The sequence below is a fragment of the Sturnus vulgaris genome, chromosome 16 (genome assembly GCF_052056855.1).
Source record: "Sturnus vulgaris isolate bStuVul1 chromosome 16, bStuVul1.hap1, whole genome shotgun sequence".
Lineage (NCBI taxonomy): Eukaryota > Metazoa > Chordata > Aves > Passeriformes > Sturnidae > Sturnus > Sturnus vulgaris.
In genome coordinates, this window is record NC_142258.1 from 1879407 (window position 1) to 1894315 (window position 14909).

General features: G+C 50.5%; 1 protein-coding gene across 2 annotated transcripts; it reads right to left on the reverse strand.

Annotated features, from left to right (window-relative positions):
• Positions 1–850: 850 nt before the first annotated feature.
• SSTR5 (somatostatin receptor 5) lies at positions 851–12924 on the reverse strand. 2 transcript variants are annotated; one of them, XM_088174232.1, is made up of 2 exons: positions 12537–12924; positions 851–3140 (listed from the first exon to the last, which is right to left on the reverse strand). In XM_088174232.1, the coding sequence occupies exon 2, from the start codon at positions 3052–3054 to the stop codon at positions 1951–1953; it is 1104 nt and encodes a 367-aa protein (XP_088030358.1). In that variant the 5' UTR covers positions 3055–3140; positions 12537–12924; the 3' UTR covers positions 851–1950. The 2 variants fall into 2 exon arrangements, with proteins under 2 accessions (XP_088030358.1, XP_014749938.2); XM_014894452.2 differs by lacking the exon at positions 12537–12924 and adding an exon at positions 10885–10987.
• Positions 12925–14909: the final 1985 nt, after the last annotated feature.

Consider the following 14909-nt stretch of genomic DNA (forward strand, 5'->3'; position numbering starts at 1 on the left):
AATTCCCCATGGAACTGCTGGTTGGAAAGGGAATTTTCCTGGGAATTGGGGCATTGAGAGTTTTACTAAATTTTCTCTTTAAATAAGATGGATTGCAGCGTTATCAATGGGAATATTGGATGGGCTGGCTGGAATTTCTGTTTTCTGGGAATTGGGATCCCAGTCCTGACCTGAGGGAGTGGGGAAAGAGGTGGGATCAGTCTGGGGTGTGTGGAAAACAAGGCCCAGGTTTATCCCCCCCTTTTCCTCTGTTAATTCCCTTGGTTAATTCCAAAGATTTGATCCAATTCCACGGAAGCAGAGGAGAAATGCTCTTTGCTCTGTCCAAGCCAGGGCTTAACTCATTCCCAAAAATCTGGATTTTTTAAAAAAATCCTTTTTTTTTCCAAGGCAGATTTTCCCTGCCCCAGCCTTGAGCTTTCCACTCATTTCCCACTCGGGAGCTTCCAGGAGGGATCACTTCAGGTGGAAAAATGAAGGAATCACAGCCCAGCTCACACCAAACCGAGCAGAAAAGTTCATTTTTATGGATTAATCAGTCAAACCTGGCTGTGCTGGCATTTGGAACGTGGTGTAGGGCAGGGGGGGCCACTGCTACTGGGAGCAACCTGGGAGTAAATTACTCATGGTCCCAGCCGGGCTCTGGGGGCATCCTGTGCTTGTGTCTGGTGGCTCCTGGGAGTTCCTGGCTTGGGGAATGCCAGAATCACATCCAAAAGAATCCATGGAATGAGGGAATCATTAAAATTGGGAAAAACCTCCAGGATCGAGGCACAAACACCAGTCAGGAGGGGATTGAGCCGGGTTTAATTTCTGAAAATGAAGTTTTGAATCCAGACTTACACTCAGAGAGGATTGAGCTGAGTTTAATTTCTGAAAATGCAGTTTTGAGCCCCGACTTACACTGAGAGGGGATTGAGTCAGGTTCAGTTTCTGGAAACTCGATTTTGAGTCCAGACTTACACTCAGAGATAATTGAGTCAAGTTTAATTTCTGGAAACACAGTTTTGAGTCCAGACTTACACTCAGGTCCAAGGAATGGACACAAAATCTCCCCAGGACCCCAGGGCCATCAGCACTGACATCACAATAGCACATTTCATCGGGGGGAAGGTGGAAATGGCACAGGTTCATCCATTCCTTCCCAAAATGTTGTCCTAATCCTGGTTTTTTATCCTTTCTGGCTGTGTCTGAAGGGTTCCTGAAGTTCTGGCTCCCTGGCATGGGTTAATGGCAGGAAAACAAAGCAAAGGCAGCACCCAGCACATTCCAGAGCAGAGCTGGTGCCTTTTGTGCATGAAGCTCTGAAGAAATCTCATTTTCCTCTCAGAAATCCCCTTGAAGAATTCCCAAAGTTCCCAGCTGAGCTCTTTGCTGCTCGGAGCTGATCCCAGCAGTGCAAAGCAGCCTTAAACCCAGCTTAACAAGGGAATTAGAGCTGGCTTAGTGTCGGTCTGCATCATTGGAGTACAAAGCCTGGAAATCATTCCCTGGAGGACCCAAACTGGTCCCAAAGGTCAGACCCAGCAGGAAACCACGGGAGCCTGGCACTTCCAGCTGGGAAAAACAGGGAAGAGCCCTCTGGGTTCATCTGGAGCTTCTGGGGCTCCACATTTTCCTTTTGCATGAACTGAGCTCTCCTTGATGTCCCCAAGTCCTCCAGGGCACTCTGCAGTGCCAGGCCATGCCCTCACTGATGTCCCCAAGTCCTCCACGGGACCCTGCAGTGCCAGGCCATGCCCTCATTGATGTCCCCAAGTCCTCCAGGGCACTCTGCAGTGCCAGGCTGTTCCCTCATTGATGTCCCCAAGTTCTCCAGGGGTCATGGCAGTGCCAGGCCGTGCCCCCACTGATGTCCCCAAGTCCTCCAGGGGTCATGGCAGTGCCAGGCTGTTCCCTCACTGATGTCCCCAAGTCCTCCAGGGCACTCTGCAGTGCCAGGCCGTGCCCTCAGACCTTGCTGGTCTGCATGTGCCCGTTGAACTGCGCGTTCCTCTGGGTCAGCATGGACTCCTGCAGGCGGCTGCTGTTCTCCTGCCTGTGCTCCACGGGGTCTCCATCGTCGGCTCCATCCCCCTTCCGGAGGCAGAGAACCTTCTGGAAGCTCTGCTTGAAGTTGTCGGAGAGGAAGCCGTAGAGGATGGGGTTGGCGCAGCTGTTGGCGTAGGACAGCACCACCATGAAGAAGTAGAGCCCCTCCAGGACGGGGTCTGCGGGCAGGATGAGGATGAGGTTGACGATGTTCATGGTGTAGAAGGGCAGCCAGCAGAACACGAAGACCACCACGATGATCACCACCATCCTGGTGACCTTCCGCTCCGACCTGCGGCGCCGCGTGGAGCCCACGCGGATCCCCGAGGACTTGACCTTGACCACGATGAGCAGGTAGCACAGGCAGATGACCAGCAAAGGGCCGAAGAAGCCCAGAGCCGAGGTGTAGATGATGAACGCCGCCGACCACACGTTCACCGGCTCCGGCCAGTTCATGTTGCACGTCTGGAAATCCTCCTGCACGTCCGAGAAGATGATCATGGGCAACACCACCAAAAAGGACAAAGTCCACACCGTGGCACTGATGAGCTTGGCCACCCTGGGCCGCCTCCACTTGGTGGATTTGATGGGATGCACCACGGCCAGGTAACGATCCATGCTCATCACCGTCAGGCAGAAGATGCTGGTGAACTGATTGATGCCGTCCACGGTCATCACGAGGCGGCACAGGAAGGAGCCGAAGGGCCAGTAGGAAATGGCGTTCTGGGTGGCCAGGAAGGGCAGGCCCAGCATGAAGAGCACGTCGGCCACGGCCAGGTTGAGGATGTAGATGTTGGTGACGGTTTTCATCTTGGCGTGCCGAAGCACCACGTAAATGACCAGGGCGTTGCCGCTGAGCCCCAGGGCGCACACCAGCAGGTAACACACGGGGATGAGCACCTTGTGGATGTAAGGGAACGGCGCCGGCCCCGCCAGCGTCGCGTTCTCCGTCGCGTTGGGAGGCACAGACCAGTTCAGCTCGCCAGGAGCCCATTCCGAGCTGGGAAAGTACAAAGGATCCATGGTCTGGGGGGTTGGGCTCCTCCCTCCGTGCGTTTTTTTTTTTTTCTTCCTCTTAAGAGAGGTTAAACTGCACGGGCATCTTGTTCCTGGAAGGAGAATTGAGAATAGGAAAATTGAGAATAGGAGAATTGAGAATAGGAAACTTGAGAATAGGAAACTTGAGAATAGGAGAATTGAGAATAGGAAAATTGAAAATAGGAGAATTGAGAATAGGAGAATTGAGAATAGGAGAATTGAGAATAGGAAAAATTCAAAATTTTAAATGGTTTGGTTTGGGTTTTTTTCTTTCCATAGTTTATTCCTCTTATGAGAGATGAAACTTCACGGGCATCTTGTTCCTGGAAGGAAAATTGAGAATAGGAAAATTGAGAATAGGAAAATTGAGAATAGGAAAATTGAGAATAGGAAAATTGAGAATAGGAGAATTGAGAATAGGAGAAATTCAAAATTTGAAATGGTTGGTTTTGGGTTTTTTTCTTTCCATAGTTTATTCCTCTTATGAGAGATGAAACTTCACAGGCATCTTGTTCCTGGAAGAAAAATTGAAAATAGGAGAATTGAGAATAGGAGAATTGAAAATAGGAGAATTGAAAATAGGAGAATTGAAAATAGGAGAATTGAAAATAGGAGAATTGAAAATAGGAAAATTGAAAATAGGAAAATTGAAAATAGGAAAATTGAAAATAGGAAAATTGAAAATAGGAAAATTGAGAATAGGAGAATTGAGAATAGGAGAATTGAGAATAGGAAAAATTCAAAATTTGAAATGGTTTGGTTTTGGGTTTTTTTCTTTCCATAGTTTATTCCTCTTATGAGAGATGAAACTTCACGGGCATCTTGTTCCTGGAAGGAAAATTGAGAATAGGAGAATTGAAAATAGGAGAATTCAAGATACGAAAATTCAAGATACGAAAAATTCAAAATTTTAAATGGTTGGTTTTGGTTTTTTTCTTTCCAGTTTATTCCTCTTAAGAGAGATAAAACTTCACGTGCATCTTGTTCCTGGAAGGAAAATTGAAAATATGAAAATTGAAAACACGAAAAATTCAAAATTGCAAAATTTGAAATGGTTGGTTTTGTTTGTTTTTTTCTTTCTGTAGTTTTTCCCCTCTTAAGAGAGATTAAACTTCATGGGCATCTTGTTCCTAGAAGGAAAATTCAAAGTACAAAAACTGAAAATATGAAAATTCAAAACACGAAAAATTGAAAATTTCAAAATTTGAAATGGTTGGGTATTTGGTTTTTCTTTCTTTCCACGGTTTATTCCTCTTAAGAGAGGTTAAACTTCACGGGCATCTTGTTCCTAGAAGGAAAATTAAAAATATGAAAAGGGAAAAATTCAAGGAAAAGATGATTTTAAAATTCTCTCTGAATTTAAAAATTCAAAGCAGATTTTACAATCACTTCCATTTTCTCCACCAAGTCAGGGTGTGTGCACAGAGAAGGGAAGCAATAAATTCCTTTTTTCCATCTCTCAAAACTCTTTTTTTGTGCTCCTGCAGCCTCTCCTCTCAGCCTGAACTCTTTTCTATCCCAAAAAAATCCCTTTTTTCCTGCAGGAAATCCAAGCTGCAGTGGGCAGCTCCAGGGCAGCTGAGCACGTTTGAAACTGGAATAAATTTTACCAACCATTCTGAAAAAGGTGGAGAATTTCCAACACCCCTTGCACGTGGCGTGCTCGATTCCCAGGAATATTTTCCCATATTTTTGTCGGAGTGGGCTTCAAAGTAGGTGTTTATCAGGTGGAGAAGCTTGGAAAGATATGAATATTTATATTTAAAAAAAAAAATAAAAAAAATAGAGATTTAAAGCACCAAATCCCACCAACAAATCCTGGTGAGGGTGGAAAAAAAAAAAAAAAACCCACCCGGCGATTTCTGCTGCCGTCACCTGACCATCAAATTCCCGTAATAACCCCGGGGGTTTGGATGTGGAATGACAAACACAGAAATCCACCTCCATGGGTGGCTGGGCTTTTTCTGCTGGGGTGAGAAAAGCCGGGGGAGAGGAGGAGTCCCGGGAGGAATCACAAATGTGCCCAGAATCCGCTTTGGGAATGGGCAGATGGGGAGTGGGAGTCTCACGTGGCTGGAGATGCACCGGGGAAAATCAGGGATGCAGGAAAAGCTGAGGGAGCTGCAGGGCACGAGGATGGGCCAGGAGGAGCTGGAAATGCTGTTGGGATATTTGGGATTGAGGTGTTGGGAGCATCCCTGCAATTCCCAGCATCCCACTGCAGGCAGAGCTCAGCTGAGTTCCTTAAAAATTGAACAGGAGTGGATAAAAAAGATTGGATAAAATAAAATAAAATAAATTAAAAAAAAAAAAAAGCAAATAAAAACTCTAGTGATTGGATAAAATGAAAAAGGAAAAGTCCAGAGCTTGGATGAAATGAAAAAGGAAAAGTCCAGAGCTTGGATAAAATAAAAAAAGGAAAACTCCAGAGCTGTGGGGGGGGAAAAAAAGGAAAACTCCAGCGTTGGATAAAACAACAAAGGAAAGCTCCAGAGCTTGGATAAAATAACAAAGGAAAACTCCAGAGCTTTGAGGGGAAAAAAATGGAAAACTCCAGTACCTGGTGGTGGTGGGGGGAAGGAAAACTCCAGAGCTTGGATAAAATAAAAAAGGAAAGATCCAGTACTTTGGGGAAAAAAAAAAATAAAAGGAAAACTCCAGTACTTGGGAAAAAAAAAAGGAAAAGTCCAAAGCTTGGATAAAATAACAAAGGAAAGCTCCAGAGCTTGGATAAAGTAATACAGCAAAATACAGTTCTGGTTTTTAAAAAATGGAATTTTATAATGGAATTTTAAATTCTGATCTTCCACTCCTTTTGAAATCCAGAGTTGCAGCAAATCTCAGGTTATTTATGGGGGAATTCTGGGAGAAGCTGAATCTGGGACCTTTCATTCCTGGCTGGAAATTCCCATTTTCCTGCTGTGACCCCGCTGGGATCACTGAAGGGAAAGGACGGGAAGGAAAAATGCACAGGATGGGTTTCTAAACTCCAATCCATGGAGCTGCATCCTCGGGATGGGGCTGGGATTGGGAATGCTCTTCCCAGACAAGCTCAGCACATCCAGGCTGGGCCCAAAAATCCCAAATTTTCCATCTGAGCCTGGAAAAAGCTGGAGGTGATGGAAAGAAGCAGAGCTGGAACTCAGCAGGGAAGGTCAGCAGGGGCAGTCGTGTGTGACTCATCCTCTCAAAACCAGAAAAGGACACTTTTCCCAAAATCCCTTTTCCCACAGGGATCCTGGGACATCCTTGGATTCGGGAACTGCAGGAATTAAACAACAACTTCAATCCTGGTCCTTCCAGCACCTTTGGAGTTCAGACCTTGGAAAGAGCAGCTCTTTCCTTTGGAAAATTCCAATTTTTCCTCCTCCAGCCCCAAATCCCTGCTTGCAGAGGGCTCTCCCAGCCATCCATTGGCATTCCAGAGGTTTTTCAGCAAGGACTTGGCTGTGTTTTCCATGGACAGGAGCTCCCAGGTTCCCTGAGCAGCCAGAATTTCCCTGCAGTCCCCTCGGGGTTTTGGGACTCTTCCCATGGGTTTGTGGGAATATTCAGCTTTCCCTGGGGATTTTTTGAGGGATGAGCTGATATTCCCTGTCACCCTGAGTGGGTTGGGAAGGGAATCCCGGAGCCCTGGAATGGTTTGGGTGGGAAGGAACCTCCAAGTTCATCCGTGGGCACTTCCCATTATCCCAAACTGCTCCAAGCCCTGGCCAGGCTGGATGTGAACAATTCCAGGGATGTCCCAGCACATTTCCTCAGGGGAAATCCATTTCCAAATTCTCTGATGTGAAACCTTCCAACTCTTCCCTGCTGCTTTCAACACCAGGAAGGAATTTATTCCATCTGGACATTCCCAGGATTTGATGTCCCAAATTCCCCCAAGATCCTCATCCCACTTTTTTTTTTTTTTTTCCCCTCATCCTTTTTCCTTGCAGCCACCAAAAATCTGGGATTTTTCCTGGAAAAAACAAACCCCGGCCAGCTGTAAATCCACATTTTCCCGGCTGCCTTGGAGGAACACAGGGAATTTTTTCCCCCCCTATCCAGGTGACAATTTGTCCCTCACCAGCACGATCCGGCCTCAGCTCCTTTTGTCACCACGACCCCGAACCTCCACAAAGGGTGATTAAAGCTGATGATTAGAGGTAATTAAGACGCGCTGATTGATCCCTCGTGGCCTTGTTTGGTGTTCTTAATTAAGGGATTAATAACGAGCACGCCTCCAGGGGATTTCCTCTCATCCAGATTTTTTTCCCCCCCACTTTGATTTCCAAGCCCCTGCCCTGGGATTGTTCATAAATTCTGGGGTTTCTGCTTAAAATCGAGGAGCTGGGAAGAATCCCTGATAGAATTCCAAGTTTTAATAGAAAAAAAAAAAAAAAAAAATCAGCATCCATAGCAGCTGAATTTATCTCTGTCCCTGCTTCCCAAAAAAATTCGGGGAATAAATAGCAGAGGTGTTAGAGTGTTAGAATTTCGCTGTAAAAACTCCTAAATAAACCTGGCTGAAAAAAAAATCCAAGCCAGGAATTAACAGAACACTGAGACTGAAAAAACCACCCCAAACCTAAGGAAAAACAAACGTTGAAAATCGCATTAAAGTTTGAAATTGAAAATTAAAAATGCCCGAACAGATCAAGGCTGAAAGTTTTCCCTGGCTCTGGTCGCAGCAGGAAAATAAAAATAACTCCACGGGGAGCATTGCATGAGAGTGAGGCGGGGATCAGGCAGGAATTGCAGCAGGAAACCTGATTTTGTGAGGCTGGATTGGATCCCGCTGCCTGTTTCCCTCTGGAATCATCACTCTCTCATCTCCGATAATTGCTGGGAATGGAATTACAGCGCCAGGATGGCAGATTGCTGCTTCCAGCGGCAGGATAATTAGGGATAACGCACCCAAAGGGAATCCAGGCTTTTCAAACAGTCTTGGGGAGGAAAAAAAAAAAAAAAACCACCGGGAGGACTCTCCAGGAATTGTCTCCTGGCAGCTGAACTCCCGTCCCGTGGAGTTGGCTGCAAGAAATTCTTGGGGTTTTAATAATTTTTTTTTTCATTTTGGAGCTGAGTGTTCATCACCTGCTGCTTCCCAAGGAGCCCCTGGATTTGGATTCCTTGGATTTGGGGCAGGCAGGAGAGGGGAGGGATTTCGGGAAAGCAAGCAGAGCAGTTCTGGGAGAAATCAAAAATCCCGGGAAATCTGGGTGGGAGCAGCAGGGAAATGCAGCATCACCCTGAGAGCTGCTCCAGCTCCCGAGGGATAAAAATGTTCTGTACCGACCCAGCAGCCCCCGCACAGCAGGGACACCTCGGTTTTCCCATTCCCAGCCCCATCCCAGCACCTGGAGTTTAAAAAAAAAAAAAAAAAAAAAAAAAAATCGAAGGGATCAGCTCCGATTCTTCTGAAAAGGAACAAATCTGCCTTTGATGCTTCTCGGGGGGGAGCTTGATGCCCCAAAAAAACCGAAGGATGGATTTTTCCCTGCTGAAAATAAAACTTCCTCAGGTGGAATTGCTCCTCTGCTTCTCTGAGCTGTGGGACTAAACCCTGATCAGCTGAATTCCGAGTTCAGCAACTTCTTCCCACTTTCAACCCTAAAAAAAAAAATCTTCTGAAATTGTATTTTCACGTTGGCACCACCTTGTTCAGCTCATCCCAGGGTTTCCCAGAGCACCTGAGAAACTGCTCCTATTTTTAGGAGCGAACAACTCAGAAAACATCCCATGGAATATTTGCTGAATCCTTTTTTTTTTACTTCCCCAAACACGTTGGAGTCGTGCTCAGGGATTACTCACTGGGGCTGAGCTGCTCCTGCCACACCAACACTCATGGAAAGCAAAAAAACTGCTGGCTTTGGTCCCAGGTTTAAACTGGGTTTGCTCCCGGATTTAAGATGGGTTTGGTCCCAGATTTAAGATGGGTTTGGTCCCAGATTTAACATGGGTTTGGTCACAGATTTAAGATGGGTTTACTCCCAGATTTAAACTGGATTTGCTCCGGATTTAAACTGGGTTTGCTGCTGGATTTAAACTGGGTTTGCACACTGATTTAACATGGGTTTGCTCCTGGATTTAAGATGGGTTTACTCCCAGATTTAAATTAGGTTTACTCCTGGATTCAAGGTGGGCTTGGTCCCAGATTTAAACTGGATTTGCTCTGGATTTAAACTGGGTTTGCTGTGGGATTTAATCTGGGTTTGCTCCTTAATTTAAACTGGCTTTGCTCACTGATTTAACATGGATTTGCTCCTGGGTTTAAGGTGGGTTTGATTCCAGATCTAAACTGGGTTTGGCCCCATATCTAAACTGGGTTTGGCCCCATATTTAAAGCTGTGTTTGCTCCTGGATTTAAGGTGGGTTTGGCCCCAGATTTAAGGTGGGTTTAGTCCCAGACTGAAGCCACTCCAGGCACAGCAAGGTGTGGAGCTCCATCTCTGTTCTCCAGCTCCAGCACATCCCCAAACCCTGGGGGTTTTCCCAAAGGTTTCATTTCCTCCCTTCCTCTCTGCAATCCAGGGACAGGCAGTGATTCCAGGGATATTCCCGAGGGGTGGAGGAGCGTTAATTCCAGCTGAGGAAGAGCAGGAACAGCCCCGGGGCTCAGGGTGGAGGGAGCTCAGGAAAAGGAGCCTCAAGGGGGGGCGAAATTCCAGGATTTGGGGTGTCTGGCTTGGATCCATCCCACTCCAGCTCCACTGCAGCCACCGAGCCCTGGTGACTGTCCCCAGGAGCTGGGGGTGTCCCCAGCCTGGTCCCAGCACCCTGGGACCGCCTTTGCGCTTTCACCCGGGTGTCTCCTCCTCCCCAGAGCTCAAAAAAAAAAAAAAAAAAATCTCTGCTTGAACCCAAACCACCCGAGCCCGGTTATTCTTTCCCTGCTCTTCCATGCCAAGCTCTGGGCACCGGGGCCGGGAGCCAGCCCAGCCCAGCCCAGCCCAGCCCAGCCCCATCCTCACGGCCACGATGTCACCTTGACCTGGCCCCCACGATGTCACCTTGACCTGGCCCCCACGATGTCACCTTGACCTTGACATCCCTGCTCGCTGACCCCTCCCAGCCCCTGCATTCCCTGCCGTGTTTGATCCCAGAGCTCTGATCGCTCCCTGAGCCCCATCCCGGCCTCTGCCCCATCCCGGCCTCTGCCCCATCCCGGCCTCTGCCCCATCCCGGGCTGCCAGCGGCCCCTCCCGCTGGTGCCTTTCGTGTCCCTTTCCAGCTGCTCCTGCTCCAAACGCGCCATCGTCCCCACGGCCGGGGGCACCCCACAGCACGATGGGTCACCCCACTGCCCATAGGGTCCCTTCCGGGCACCCCACAGCACGATGGGTCACCCCACTGCCCCAAAGGGCACCCCACATCAGGATGGGTCACCCCACTGCCCCAAAGGGCACCCCACAGCACGATGGGTCACCCCACTGTCTCCAGGGCACCCCACACCAGGATGGATCACCCCACTGCCCCAAAGGACCCTCCTGGGTACCCCACAGCACGATGGGTCACCCCATTATCCGGAGGGTCCCGCTCGCCATCCCCGCAGCCAGGATGGGCTCACTCCTCTCTCCAGCCCCCAAACCCCCTCAGAACGGCAAATTCGGTGTCTCCCCAAGCGGGACCGACGCTCCGGTGCCTCCTCCAGCCCAGCGAGCCCCCAAAGCGGGGTGCGCTTTGTGAACGTCCCCCCCACTCCTCCTGCCCCGTCCCCGTCCCCATCCTCCCCGCAGCGATCGCTCCCGTTCCCCGTTCCCCATTCCCCGCATCCCGGCTCCATTCCCGGCTCCATTCCCGGCTCCATTCCCGGCTCCCGGCCATGGTTACCTGCAGCTCCAGGGCTGCTCTCCCTCTGGAGCAGGAGCCTCCCGCTGCCGCAGCCGCTCCGGGAGCGCTCCCTGCGCTGGCCGCTCCCCCGGGAGGAGCGACGGGGCCCGGAGGGGCCGGGGGTGCCGCAGCCCTGGGGCCGCCCCCTGCTCGCCAACTTGGGGCTGGAGCTGCGAGCGGCCGCTGCGGGGAGCGGGAGCGCCGAGCAGGGATGCTCTGCCCGCCGGTGCCCCCGCGTGTCCGCGCCACCTGCTCGTGTCCGCGCCACCTGCTCGTGTTTGTGCCACCTGCTCGCCTTCGTGCCCCCTCCTCATAACTGTGTCCTCTCCCCGTGCCCCCTCGCCATGTCTGTCCCGGTCTCCGTGCCTCTGCCCCATCCCTGTTTCCCCCTTTCCATCCCTGTGCCCTCTTCCCGAGCTCAGGGATGTCCTTAACCTGTTCTGTCCCCTTCTTATATCTGTGTCCCTCTCCCCGTGCCTCTGCCACACTCGCCATCCCTGCTCCCCCATCCCTGTTCCCATCCCTGCTCCTCCATCCCTGTTCCCCTATCTTTGTTCCCCCATCCCTGTTCCCCCATCCCTGTTCCCCTATCTTTGTTCCCCCATCCCTGCTCCTCCATCCCTGTTCCCCTATCTTTGTTCCCCCATCCCTGTTCCCCCATCCCTGTTCCCCCATCCCTGTTCCCCCATCCCTGTTCCCATCCCTGTTCCCCATCCCTGTTCCCCATCCCTGTTCCCCTATCTTTGTTCCCCCATCCCTGTTCCCCTATTCCTGTTTCCCATCCCTGTCCCCTATCCCAGTTCCCCCACCCCTGCCCCCTATTCCCTATCCCTGTTTCTATCGCCATCTCTGTCCCCTATCCCTGTTCCCATCCCTGTTCCCCCATCCCTGTCCCCCTATCCTCATTCCTGTTCCCCATCCCCATCCTTATCCCCATCCCTGCTTCCATCCCTGTTCCCCATCCCTGTTCCTATCCTTGTTCCACATCCCCGTTCTCCTATTCCCGTTCCCATATTCCCGTTCCCATCCCTGTTCCCATCCCCGTTTCCCCATTCCCATCCCTATTCCCAATCCCTGTTCCCGTTCCCGGCTCTCCTTACCCGTCCCTGCCGCTCCCGCAGCCCCGGGGCTTTGAGCCCCTCCCGGTGCGGGTTCCGCTCCACATCCCGCGGCTCCAGCTCCAAAAATCCTTCCAGAGCCCCTTCCCGACCCCAAACGCCAACCCCAAACCCGGGGCTGGTCCGGGGACAGCCGGGGGGCTCTGACACCTCCGGGGTTCGATTCACGGCCCTGGGCCGGAGCAGAAGGGGAGCCCGAGCGCCAAGGTCGCGTCCAGCATCCCTGCAGAACCGCGTCCCATGCGCGGAGCTTCTCCTCCAGCTGGCTCCGAGCCAGGCCCCAAAATCGCTCCTTGGTGGGAAGATGGAAATCCAGGCTGCGAGGGGAACCTGGTGTTGGATTCGCTCCCTCCTGAACTCCCTGGGCAGGAAGGGGCTGAGGGATTTGGGGATTTGGGGATTTTGGGATTTAGGGTTTGGGGTTCGGAGCATTTTGCGATGCAACAAGTGCGGTAAAAGTGAGGCAGAGCTCTGCCCCCTCCTCCCCGCACCCTCCCCGTGCTGTCACCAATCCAAACATCGCTCCCACATCACCTCAGGTGTTTTCTCCCCAATTTCTGCGCAGGTTGGGGCGCTCAGAGCCGCCCCGAGCTCGCCGTGACAGCCCCTTCCTCATCAGCATGCACAGAGCATCGCGCTGTAATAATGGATCTGATCTTAATCCTCTGTTGAGGCTTTTCAATTAGAGCCGGGAGAGCTTGAGTCAGACGTGTGAACGAGGGGGAAAAAAAAAAAATAAAAAAATTTAAAAAAAATAAAGCGAGGCAGAGCTGCTGCTGGCATGTCAGGCTGGAATTCAATCTGCTGATGTATTTATGGGCATGGGTTGCTAAATGCGAGCGAGACTCCAGCCTGCTCTCGCCATGACAATGGGGAGAGTCATCCGATAAAAATAGAGTTGGGGATGATAAACAGGCAAGGAGAGGAGCCTCGCATCACCTGCTCGCCAAACACGCCCAGAAAATGCCCACAATTTATTACCCAGCAATGATCCCACCGGGAACGGCGGCTTGAAGCCGAATGGGGTTAATTTAAGGAATTACCTTGATTTTATTAGAATTTATTGGTGTTTTGTGCTAGGGGAAAAAAAAAAAAAAGTTGCTGGATAAATGCGGTGGTGCCTGAGTTGCCCTGAAGAAAGCAGCGCTTTTCCTGTAAATAAACACGCTGGAATAAAAGGAGTTTTACGGGATCTGTGCTGGGAGAGAGGCAGGATTGGCAAATCCAGGCTGGTTAAATTCCCACCCGAGCCAACAGCGCCGTGTGGGGCTGAAAGGAGGGAACACAAAGCCTGGGTGAATATTCCCTATAATCCTGAATTTTGTGCCTGGTTCACCTGGGCAGAGGGCAAAGAGCAGCTCCAGAAACCTCGGGATAAACATGGGAGGGAAAAGAGCTCCTGGCACCCATGGGTGGCACAAAAACCTTTGGTGGCACAGGGGACAGCACCCCACAGGGCCGGGAGATTTTCTTTTATTTTAATGCATTGAATTTGAATTTAATTAATTTATTTTTTATTGTCATTTCTTTATTTTTATAAGAAATAAAATCCCACATTTTATTTTGAATTTTCCCGCATCTCCCCTTTTCCCCGATGGAATATTTTGTGACGCTTTTTATCTTGACAGTGAGGGGAGGAAGGAGCCCCAGCTGAGAGGGGCCTCGGCCCTGGGTGTCCCTGTGGGTCCCTGGGTGGCCCCAGGTGTCCCCAGGTGTCCCTGGGTGGCCCTGAGTGTCTCTGAGTGTCTCTGGGTGTCCCTGGGTGTCCTGTGGGTCCCTGGGTGTCCCCATGGGTCCCTGAGTGTCCCTGGGTGTCCCTGTGGGTCCCTGGGTGTCCCCAGGGTGTCCCAGGGTGTCCCCAGGGTGTCCCAGGGTGTTCCTGTCTGTCCCCACGTGTCCCTCTCTGTCCCTGGGTGTCCCCAGGGTGTCCCCATTGTCCCCAGGGTGTCCCAGGGTGTCCCTGTCTGTCCCTATGGTTTCCCTGGGTGTCCCTGGGTGTCCCTCGGTGTCTCTGTTTGTCCCCTGTCTGTCCCCAGGTGTTCCTCTCTGTCCCTGTCTGTCCCTGGCTGTCCCGAGGTGTCCCCAGGTGTCTCTGGGTGTCCCTCTGTGTCCCTGGCTGTCCCTGTCCTGCAGGGAGGGCTCAGAGCAGGCTCCAGGCTATGCTCCCGAGGATCAGGCAGGGTCTGATCCCGGGAATTGCCCTGAATTCCTGAATTGCCGTAGTTTTAGAAGGAAAATCTCCTGGAGAACTTCTGGCAGCAGTGGGGATTGGCATTAGGGAGGAATGAGGGTGTGGAATCATCTCCAGGAGGGATTTGGGTCCAAACCTGGCAGGAATTGGATGGAAATTCTGGAATTGGAGCTTCCTCTGACTAAGGATGAAATAGGAGAATCAAAATCCCTTTAAATCTCAGAGAGCCAAAGGAGTAGAAAATCCCTGAGTTGCTCCCAGGTTCGGGAATTGTTGATCTAAAAATTCATTGGGGGCAATTCCACATTTTTAGAAGGAAAAGCTCCTGGAGAATTTACAGCAGCTTTTCCCAGTGGGGATTGGAGAAATCATCTCCAGGAGGGATTTGGGTCCAAACTTGACTGGAATTGGATGGAAATGCTGGAATTGAATGCTTAGGGCTGCATTGACTCTGATTAAGGACTGGAGTAATTAAATCAATTAAATCAAATTAAATCCCTTTAAACCTCAGACCAGCAGAGAGACAAAGGAGCAGAAGGTCCTCGGGTTGTTCCCAGTTTTTGGAGCTGTTGCTCCAAAATTGGGTGGGATGGGAAGGATTTGACACGGAATTTTCTGGAATTTTCACATCCAGCAGAGGAATAAGGTCAAACCCAACGGGATCAGTGTGGAAATGTGGGAAAATCTGCAGAGCTTGGCCACGATGGGAATCAACA

Coding starts and splice junctions, on each gene's coding strand:
- SSTR5 (XM_088174232.1), bottom strand. CDS start 3,054: ATGGATCCTTTGTACTTTCCCAGCTCGGAATGGGCTCCTGGCGAGCTG.